Consider the following 12,085-nt stretch of genomic DNA (forward strand, 5'->3'; position numbering starts at 1 on the left):
CTGGTGAGGGTCGCCAAGATAAGAATACAGATTGTTAAAAACCACTTTCTCTCACGTGCCAGAGCGACCAACACAACCATGTCTCTCTCTCTCTCTCTCTCTCTCTCTCTCTCTCTCTCTCTCTCTCTCTCTCTCTCTCTCTCTCTCTCTCTCTCTCTCTCTCTCTCTCTCTCTCTCTCTCTCTCTTCTCTCCCCCATACAGACACACACACATTGAGTTAGCATTGCAAGGCCACAGGCCACTCACAGATCGTTATCAGTGCACATCTCCACTCCCCACAAACTCACCCCACACTATACAGAGCAAAGCCAAGCCAGATGGCTACACCACAGACCGTTATCAAATGGCACATTCCCCTCACTCCACAAAAACTCACGCACACACACGCACACACACACACACACACACACACACACACACACACACACACACACACACACACACACACACACACACACACACACACACACACACACACACACACACACACACACACACACACACACACACACACACACACACACACACACACACACACACACACACACACACACACACACACACACACACACACACACACGCTATAATATCCTTGTTTGCCCCCCAAGACACATAGCCCCTCCCCATTACACATTATCTAAGAAGCAAAACTGCCCACAGAGCAAGGCGAATAAATTAAACTCATTTGACATGAAATGCCACAAGTCGCTGAATATATGACTGGCGAAATACCACACTCTCCATCAATCACAGATCGTTATCAATAAGACAGTCACACGCACATTATGTGCACGTAAATGTGCGTACCACACACTCACGCACAGAGGACATACAGGCTGACCAATACACACAGACACACAACGTGCACTCAGGACAGAGTCACATACACACTGGACTATGGGATCGCTAATAAAACACTCGGACAGGGAAGGAGGGGCACTTCTCTGCTTTTACTTGTTCTGGACACTGCTGGACGGACGGAACGGACTGACGGGACACTGACTTGACTGCATTTTCTTTTCTACACGACTGGCCGGTTGTACGAACTTGATTATTCAACCTTCTTGTAATAAATACCCCCAAAAGTGTATCATTCTTTACTTATTTTAAACCTCGTTACCGATCGGGCTTTCCAAGTTTAAAATCCTGACAATATCTGTATGTTGTGTTTGTCTTAAATGTCATTATGAATTGAAAATGGGGGACCCTGATGTAAACAAGATGAAAGTCTTTCTCTGGTCTGCATCCCCTTAACAATTGTGTGTATTGAGCTGTACTGTACTGTACCCATTCTGCAATCTGTTAATTAAAATGTCCAATCAATCAATCAATCAATCAATCAATCAATCAATCAACAGACAGTACGGTAAGACATAAGACACAGGGAATGACAATAAAGTAACTGGACACTGTACAGACGACAGAACAGCAACACAAGGGGGACAGAGTAAGCACTAGGCTGACAGAGAACATTGTAGAGAGAATGGTAAGGGAGCCAAATGCTATGGAGTAGAGGTGGGTTTTGAGGCGGGATTTAAAAGCATCCATAGAGGGAGCAGATCTTATGTCTGGAGGAAGACCATTCCATAGCATGGGGGCCACTGCTGCAAACAAGTGGTCACCTCAAGTTTTAGACTTAGTGCGAGGGACAGTCAGGAGGGCCATGTTGGATAATCTAAGGGACCTGGGGAACGAACCCAGGACCTTCTAGCTGTGACGCGACAGTGTTAACCACTGCATCACTGTGCCGCCTATAGACGTTACTGTCATTTTATTACTTTCCCAGTAATGAGTAAAGTAAGGCTTTACAATTTCCAAAATAGTAATTATATTACAGTTACTAATCCAAGTAATGCTGCGTTACATTGTTGCTAGAATGCAATGTGTGTTTTTGTCCTCCTATAACGTTATATTACGTTTATAGTTATAGTTTATAGTTTACTGTTTTGATTTCATTTGATTTGATTTTATTAGGAAAATGACAAGTATCATACATAACATAGAAGTATCATGACCTGGCACTCCAGAGGTTTGCAAAACACTTATTTCCAAAGTGGTCCTCGATGGAAAACATAAAAACACAATAAAAACTCAATAACAATAAAATAACACTTTAAAAACAAACACAATAAAAACACAATACAACAAGACATAAAATACATTTCATACCCTGCACTACACTAAGAAGATGTATTTTTTTTTAAATCTCAATCCTACACTTCTTCCCAAAGAAGCGCCTTTACTTTTGTTTTAAAAAACGCTTTAGTCTGGCTTTGCTTGATGTGCATATAGGCAGGCTGTTCCATTTAAGCATTACATCACGTGTAGGAGTGTGTTATAAGAATTAGAGCATGCCTAGGGGTGCCCCTAGGCATGCTCTAATTCTTATAACACACGACTACAAGTGGTTTAATGTCTTTTATACAATTGCCGAATTCATCCAACCTTATTGCTATACAATAAACACACATTCATTGAAGCATAATGGAGATTTATTCACAAAACCATCCGCAGAAAAAGTAGGTAAAAAAAAATAATAATAATAAGTTGCCTCCGTGTCTAGAAGCAGCTGGGAGGTGCGGTGTTTCAAAGCATGCCATCTAACAGTGAAGTTAGCGGTTGTTATTGGAATGATTGATTGATTGATTGAAAATTTTATTACAGATAAACAGTGCTACATCTATACATAAGTTGCTTCAAAGCATGCCATCTAACAGTGAAGTTAGCTGTTGTTATTGGAATGATTGATTGTTTGATTGAACATTTTATTACAGATAGACAGTGCTACATCTATACATAGGTTGCTTCAAAGCATGCCATCTAACAGTGAAGTTAACGGTTGTTATTGGAATGATTGATTGATTGATTGAAAATTGTATTACAGATATACAGTGCTACATCTATACATAGGTCAGTACAATGTACAATGTACAGTTTCTACGTCAAATGTATATAGTCACTTTTCTGGACTCTTTTTGTATCACAAACAGTACTGTATTTGCAAATCTGGTATGTCCTAAATGTATAGATGTAACAGTACTGTCTATCTGTATGTCGTGTGTGTCATATATGTTATGATGAATTGAAAATGGGGGACCCTGATGTAAACAAGACGAAAGTCTTTCTCTGGTCTGCATCCCCTTAACAATTGTATGTATTGAGCTGTACTGTACTGTACCCATTCTGCAATCTGTTAATAAAGTTTTCAATCAATCAATCAATCAAGGTTGCTTCAAAGCATGCCATCTAACAGTGAAGTTAGCGGTTGTTATTGGAATGATTGATTGATTGAACATTTTATTACCAGATTGCAGAATTGGTACAATACAGTACAGCTCAATACACACAATTGTTAAGGGGATGCAGACCAGAGAAAGACTTTCGTCTTGTTTACATCAGGGTCCCCCATTTCCAATGCATCATAACATATATCTGACATACATGACACACAGATAACTATAGATAACACAGATGTACTGCTACATCTATACATTTATGACATACCAGATTTACAAATACAGTACTGTTTTTGTAGGGTGATTATGGTTTATTTACATTGAGGTTCTGGGGTCACGTGGCGTGTATTATATACGAACGATACTAAGCATTTTCGGTGATAGAAGTGATAGGGGAATAGTTGCGGGACGCCAAGATGTACCCACAGTAGAAAGCTCGCGTGGATCCTTATATTGGTTCTTTTAATACAACGTTTTTTAAATCACGCAAAAAAAAAATAACCTCTGTTCTCCTTGCAATGCGTTTTTTATTCTTTCTTATACGGTAGGAAGGGGGAAGAACACTATATCGTGGGTGTTCCTATGACTTGTATTCTGCTTACAGCTTCGAAACTCCACTTATTACGTTTTACAATGTCAAAGCCTTTTAAATATAATAACGTTCCCCTATTTCTGCAATATATGTGTCAATAATAATGAGTTGAGTTCTATTACATGCTGGGTAGGCTGACAGAGTGTCTGCGCGTTCACCCGAGAGGAGTCGGATTCTGCAACTGCCAGTGGCCACTCCCCCCCCCCCCCCCCCCCCCCGCCGCGATTTATATTTTGTTTTACAATGAGTCATGACAAACCAATTACATAATCCAACCTTGTGTAAACAACTAACATATTCCAGGGAAATTTATCTATTTTGAATGAGTCGTTATGACTGAATCAATACATCCATTCATAAAGATTATTGTCCGCCATCTTGGTTTCATTCAGTAAAAGAATGAACGGCGGAGTGATTCGGAAACAAAGTAATTCGGTTGTGGGTGTGTGGGGAGTGTTATACTCAATAACAACCGGCAACTTCACTGTTTCAGCCAATCAGAATCAAGAAATGTGCATGCCATTGTATAAAAGGAGATACAAGTGTAAAATAATGAGTTTCTGGCCGTCTTACTCTTTACACCAGGAACATAGCAGTGGACATACAGTATAATGCTGGCTCTTGGTGGTGTTTGTTTCTTACCATATCTACATTTGAGGACATGTACTCTGGGGCTCTATTAACTCCATTAACTCTATCATACATGTGGTTTAGTTTTAATTGTTCTATCCTCAACTGGTAATAACCCTACTTTTTTCCTTTCTGTGGGACCGATATGAGTCCTGGGAGGAGCATTTAGCATGTATCTAATGACATTGTTCTGTGCAACTTGTCATTTGTCCTTAAAGGAACACGCCACATTTTTGGGAAATTAGCTTATTTGCCATCTACCCTGGAGTTAGACAAGCAGATCAGATGCATACCCTTTTCTTCTCTGTGCATGCATTAGGCTTAGGGAACAGCCGCACCATTAGCCTAGCTTAGCGTCATTCACTGGAAGTAGGTGTGCCAGTGTAGCCTAGTTCCCAACAGTCACTCCAAATACACTCCAATATAACTCCAAAACGTTCCTGTAAACATGTTGTGACCTGTGTATTTACCACATGGAGAAAAAAATATGTATTAGACATTTTCGTTTTCTAAGCAGATATACTCAGAATAATTTTTTGCCGAACCACTGCTGCCCAGGCGCAGTGATTTCACGCATCATCGACAACAAACTGAAAAAATATTTGGGCCAAACACGCAGAGGGCCAGAGCCGACTCTACTTCCTCAGAAGGCTGAGATCCTTCAATGTCTGTACAAGGATGTTGAGGATGTTCTACAAGTCGGTGGTGACGGGCGCCTTCTTGTACGCTGTGACCTGCTGGGGCAGCGGACTGAGAGCGGGGGACACAAACAGAGCAGAGAGGAGGAGCCTTTCTAAGCTCCACGCCATCATGGACAATCCCTCCCACCCACTACACACAGACTTGGCTGATAGAAGGAGCATGTTCAGTGTTAGACTAAGACTCCCTAGATGTAACACTGAACGGCACAGGAAGTCCTTCATTCCGACAGCCATTCAGAAATGTTCAAGTTGTCAAAAAACCACAGTATTTTTATGATCATATAGTTTACATAAGAGAAGAACATGACCATATGACCAGACAAGCTACTTCAGGCCATCTACTGGCACCTAAACCCAGAACAAATCTACTACTTACAGATTTACAGAGCTATCATGGAATGGAACTCATTGCCAAGCTACTTCGCTGAAATAGAATCCAAAACCACTTAAGAAGTATCTTGTACAATATCATCCTTAACTGAGGATGAGATTGATAATGATGTTGATAATGATGTAATTGATGATGTAATTGATGTTGATAATGATGTAATGTGTTGAATATTGTTGTATTGTTGTAAGTGCCGGACCCCAGGAAGAATAGCTTTTGTCAAGTGCAAAAGCTAATGGGGATCCTAGATAAACATAAACATAAACATACAACGCATCACTGTGCCTCACTGCATCACTGAGCACAGGGTGCCAGTACAGCCTGGCGAAATCTTCCTGGACACTTTATAATTTTTACACTTCTCATTGTCTTCCTGGACACTTTACACTTAAGCATTTTACACTTAAAATTTGTACACTTATTACTGTACGTTTAACTGTATATTTCTGTATATGTTGGGCTGTATAGTTTATATTTAATATTTTAGAATGTATACTACCAGAATGTATATCCCGGACCGTATTTTATTCTTTATTCTATTTTATTCTTATTTTTGTTTACATTATTATATTCTTATTCTTATTTTAGTCCTATTGACTACCTAAATACTTATTGTTCAATGTGAGCGATCTGTAGTGCCGAATTTCCCTCAGGATTAATAAAGGATTTCTATTCTATCTATTCTATTTCTATTAATGGAATAAAGTGCAAAACATTCCCACCTTGAACAGGCTATGTACAGTAAAAGGGAGTAGTATTGCTGCTCAATGGTTTCACCAAAAGTGGTTCTGAGCTCTAAGAACCACCAAGGCAGAGTAGCCACGGGTTGTTCTAATGTTTATTGAGTAAATGGCAGGTATGTATACTATTGTACTATATTGTCACCAAGCGATAAACCACCACAGGGAATCAGACCAACTGCGCTATAGCAGAATATACTGCCTGAGGAAGAAAGCTCTCTTGAACCCATTCTCACATGAGAGGTTGGTACAAAGACAGGAAGCCGCTATTCGTTTTTGGAACAACGTGCATAGTTTCATACGTTGTAGCAGTTTGGCGTGTGTGTGTGTGTGTGTGTGTGTGTGTGTGTGTGTGTGTGTGTGTGTGTGTGTGTGTGTGTGTGTGTGTGTGTGTGTGTGTGTGTGTGTGTGTGTGTGTGTGGGGGGGGGGGGGGGGGGAGAGATGGCACAAGAGCACAGACACAGCTACAACACATTCCTTTCCTCAATCAGCTCCTCAGTAACAGGAATTGTCCTTGAAGCGGTGACATCTTAAGCTTTTCATGAATTTATTTTCCAATTTACTATCATGTCTCAGGGTCAGAATAATGTGCTTTGAGTTGCTTTCAACAATATATAGTTTAGTTAAACGGGACATATTATGTATATTTTATTGCAAAGAAACTGCTAAAACTGTTATTATTTATAATAATAATACTACTAATATAATTAATATTACAATTTATATAATACAATATAGATACTAATATAAATATAAAAATAATATAGAAATAATATAAAATAATAATAGAAAGAAAGAAAGAAAGAAAGAAAGAAAGAAAGAAAGAAAGAAAGAAAGAAAGAAAGAAAGAAAGAAAGAAAGAAAGAAAGAAAATCCAACCTATAAACAACCTTTAAACAACCTACTGCATAAAGAATTGTGCAACTAAATGGGTTTTATTTATATATATATATATGTTTTATTATTATACTGTTATATATATATTATTATTTATATTATGCATATAAACTGAACTGAAATGTAACTGTGTGTGTGTGTGTGTGTGTGTGTGTGTGTGTGTGTGTCTGTGTGTGTGTGTGTGTGTGTGTGTGTGTGTGTGTGTGTGTGTGTGTGTGTGTGTGTGTGTGTGTGTGTGTGTGTGTGTGTGTGTGTGTGTGTGTGTGTGTGTGTGTGTGTGTGTGTGTGTGTGTGTGTGTGTGTGTGTGTGTGTGTGTGTGTGTGTGTGTGTGTGTGTGTGTGTGTGTGTGTGTAAGTGTGTGTGTGTGTGTGTGTGTGTGTGTGTGTGTGTGTGTGTATGTGTGTGTGTGTGTGTGTGTGTGTGTGTGTGTGTGTGTGTGTGTGTGTGTGTGTGTGTGTGTGTGTGTGTGTGTGTGTGTGTGTGTGTGTGTGTGTGTGTGTGTGTGTGTGTGTTTTACCTCTCCGTTGACTGACATCTTTAGAGCACCGATTTGTCTCTCATGGACATGAATCCCACATCCGTCCTGTATTTTTTTTTAAAGACGCAAGACTCGATTTACAGAACACACCGCTGTACAGTGCAACGGGCAAGACTTGACCAACAAAAGAAAATACTGTTCAATATTCTCAAAAATTTCGAAAGATGTTCAACAGGTTCCTCTTCATCCATACAATGTAATAAGAAAAATGCTGATTGACTATTTTGGCATGTTTAGGCTACTTCAGGTCAGGAGCATGTAGCATGCTTTCAAACTGAAGATAAAGAAGCAAAGGATGTAGCCTAGCCTAGTCTAAAGACAACAGTTGGGTATTTACATTCTGAGGGGGTGTGGACAGGGGCGGAGCTTCCCATAGGCTGTTGCCTAGAGTGCCACCCAGAGAGGGTCGCAAGGAAACTGCACCCAGCAAAAAAGAAAATAGAGCTCATGCTTGAGCCAGATTTCTGAATCTAAAGCACAGCTTTAGAGAAGCGCATAAGAAGAAGGCTCTAGTGTAAAAACCCAGGACAATATTAGAGCATGACATTGAGTAGTAATGCATTGTTAAGACCCTTAACAGAAGAGGAGATACGGTTTTCAGAGTGAATATCCAGTAAGCTTTCCAGTAAGTTTTCTATTTGATGAATATGAGCAGTGATATGCGAAAAATTTACTAAATGGGTTTTATAAACCCCTACAAAAAACAATGCTAATTTATTTCTGGCAAGATGTTCAGATGCCCATGACACCCCTTGGCTTGTACCAATCAATACTGTGTGAGGGGTCACTCCGCTGGCTTCTGGTCACTACATGGCCTGCCAGGGGTCACTTCACACCGCTAAAGTGTGGCTGTGTTGGTAGCTTCTTTAAGCTTCTTTCAACTCTTCTGTGTGGCCGAGTCTACAATGCTCAGCCACTTTACTTCATCCTTGTGCATCAATATAATCTGCAATTCTTTTTAACTTGTCTCTTTTCAATTTGAAAGACCCGATTGTTTTGTTGATCAGCTTAGAGAAAAACCGGAGAGGAAAGCATTGGTCTCAAGAGTAGTTTTATTAAGCTAAAACAGGTCACGTGTAACCGGAGAGGAAAGCATAGTTCTCAAGAGTAGTTTTATTAAGCTAAAACAGGTTACATGTAAAGTACAGGCAGCACTGGGCTCAGAGAGACAAGGTCAGAGGAGATCAAGTCTGAGTGAGCTCCTGAATGATGGAGCAAGGTACTGTTATACAGTGGGCTGGACACGCCCCTAACAATGGTTTGGTTCTAAGAAACAAATGTTTTTTTCTAAGGATCGAATGTACACAGTGGTTAGCACTGCTGCCTCACAGAAAGAAGGTCCTGGGTTCGAACCCCAGCAGGGGGCCTTTCTGTGTGGAGTTTGCATGTTCTCCCTGTGTACTCTGGTTTCCTCCCACACCATAAAGACATGCATGTTAGGCAGGGACTACAGATGGAAACTAGCTCATTAGCTAATTCTGGCACATTTACATTGATGTGGAAACTGAAGATGTTGATTAATGTGCACTGTCCCTGGGTAATAAAAAATAACTTAACTTAACTTAACTTAACAAAGAATCAAAAGTTTGATCAAAGTTCAACATGTTTTTTCTGTCAAGGTGTGAGTCGGTGGGTGTTGTGTGTCAAGGCGTGGGGCCTTTCGGTGGTTAGGCTAGTTTCATATCTGGCGTCTGGGTCATGCTGACTTCTACACCATCTAAACACTTCTTGTGATTAGAAATCTACCAGCCTGTCCTGGAGATGAAAACAGTGTAATGTGCCTTTAGCTCATAGAAATAAAAGAGGTTAAGGAGCTAGGGGTTCAAGTAAACGCCATGGATCAATTACCGGGGAAAAAAAGGCTGATATTTTCCTCCTTTTGACAGAACACTGACAGAATATCATAGAACACATTTTGACATAATATGATATGATATTATCATAGATGAGTAAAACACAGCTGCAACTAATTATATAATGGGTTCACTCCATGTATGTGTGCCAGTTCCAGGACCATGGCATTGTGCATGCTGGCTCCCATCACAACAAACTCAGACACCTATTGGTATAAAAATAAAAGTGTTTTCACACCACATAACAGTGACAGAAATAATAGATGATACCAATATGTATAGAATAGAATAGAAATACTTTAATTATCCCGGGGGAAATTTGACACTACAAATCGCTCACATTAAACATTTAGACAGAACAAAGTCACAAATAAGAATAACAAAACAAATTGCCTAAGAATAGAATAAAATATACAGTAAAAAATATACAGAAGTCTACAGTAAGTGTAATATTGCACAGTGTTGTTTCAAAAGTAAAAGTCCAGGAAGATAGTAACTGTCACTGTGCTCAGTGCTGCAGTGAGGCACAGTGATGCATTGTAAAGTCTGATGGCTGTCGGAATGAAGGACTTCATGTGCCGTTCAGTGCTACATTTAGGTAGTGTTAGTCTAGCACTGAACATGCTCCTTCTGTCAGCCAAATCCATGTGTAGTGGGTGGGAGGGGTTTTCCCTGATGGCCTGGAGCTTAGCAAGGCTCCTCCTCTCCACCACCATCGCTAGAGAGTCCAGCTCCACCCCAACCACGCTACTGGCCTTCATGACCAGCTTATCCAGCCTGGTTGCGTCCCCTGCTCTCAGTCCGCTGCCCCAGCAGGTCACAGCGTATCACCAGCGATGCCAAAAAAACGTAGAAGAAAGTGATGAGATGCATTGCCAGCTTTTTTAATATCGATCCCACCGACTTATACATCCATTGTTGATGGTGTCGAGACTAAAGAAGGCTGAGGCCACACAGGAATAGAAGCTGTGACCTCATCTCATGGAGAAAACAATCAGAAGTGATGGCAATCAAAGATAAAGAGAGAGAAAGTGGTGAGACACAAGAGAGACAGTGAAATACTGTACAGATACGTAGAACAATTCATTCAAACCTTTATTTATTCTCGAAAAAGGACACTAGAGGTCACCCTCATTTTCAATGTCGTCAAGACTTAGACATTTCAATGCATACATTTTTTTATATAATAATAATAACTATCTATATAGCACCTTTCACACATGGACCGCAGGCCAAAATGCCCCACAGCAAGTAGCACAAAATGAACATCTAGGCATAAAAATCAGCATACATCGTAGTTCCAAGGTAGCATTTTGACAAGAAAGTCTCTGGCTGAGAAGTGAGCCCAGAGTCATGGGTAACCCTGAGCTAATTTTATACAGTAAGAGAATGTCAGAGCGTTCCACAGTGAGCTGATTTCTGGAGTAAAGGTTTAAAGCAGTAAGAGGGTGAACCTATACCTTTCCATAATAACCGTTCATAAAATAATTGCAGCTCAAAGTGCTTCACAGCAGCAAAAGAAAAGACATAGGCATAACATGAGCATAAAATTGGCAGATCAAGTGCAATTCAGACATAAAATGAGCAAAAAAATAAACAGCAGCAAAATAAAACAGCAGACAAAGTCAAGATAAGGCATAGAACATTAAATCAAATTTCATATTAGGATCTAACATCTTAATAGGCCTCTTTGTTTACGGTTTGATTGTCACAGATACACATAAAATAGACATAAAATTATGAAATTGGCAATAAGTGCAAATGAACGATGGCTCTACACAGTCCTGACACAATACGGTTGATAAGAAAAGTGTAAAAAAAAAACGACAGTAATAGACAGTAATAATAGATAAAAGAATTTAGTAGATTTTCCTCCTGTATTGATTACTCTATAATATTGTATTGATTACCAGAGGTGCAGTGCTCATGCCACGCGGTACCACGCCGTTCCACCACTTTTCTGAGCAGAAGCATGCGCACGCACATGCACGCACGTGCACACAAAATGCGCTCACAACTTTCACTCGACTTGTCGTGCCGTGCGCCAAGTACCAGTACTCACCTATCACCTAGTTTTTGCATAACAATAGCATACCAATAGCATAACAAAGAACGAGAAGAGCAAAACCAAAATACAAGCCCTGTACCAATTGGTGGGGGTTTGCTTGAGCTGTGGAACCTCTCACTTTGTGACAAATGGTCCCGACTGGAAGGATGAGACATTTCTTAAGTTGTGCTTCAGAAGGAAACTGTCCTTCTGTAAACTGTAAGTTACATTGTTAATTTAGTTTGCATTTACTTTTAGTGTAGTTTCTTTTCTGGGACGATCCGAGCCGTGCGGGCAGAATTTAAATACTCAGGCGAGGTAGGCCTGTACAACGATGGCATGGAACAGTAACCCTGCCCGCCCGTTCATGTGTAACGCTCGGTAATGTGGGACGGACCTCTACAAGCAGTATTTGGAATGGCGATCAGATAATTGGATTATTTCTTTTGCATTACATCAG

The 12,085-nt window shown here is 40.1% G+C and overlaps 1 protein-coding gene across 2 annotated transcripts in view; it reads right to left on the reverse strand.

The window, feature by feature from the left end:
- The window catches only part of LOC311243412 (putative helicase mov-10-B.1), a 94,576-nt gene extending 86,744 nt beyond the window's left edge, over window positions 1-7,832 (reverse strand). For both annotated transcript variants that reach the window (XM_084332642.1, XM_084332641.1), the window contains exon 1: window positions 7,705-7,832. In XM_084332642.1, coding sequence (XP_084188768.1) covers window positions 7,705-7,722 — 18 coding nt within the window. In that variant the 5' untranslated portion in view covers window positions 7,723-7,832. The remainder of the gene's footprint in view (window positions 1-7,704) is intronic.
- Between the last annotated feature and the right edge of the window lie 4,253 nt (window positions 7,833-12,085).

Source organism: Notolepis coatsorum (genome assembly GCF_963971535.1).
Source record: "Notolepis coatsorum genome assembly, chromosome: 17".
In the NCBI taxonomy this organism is placed as follows: Eukaryota; Metazoa; Chordata; class Actinopteri; order Aulopiformes; family Paralepididae; genus Notolepis; species Notolepis coatsorum.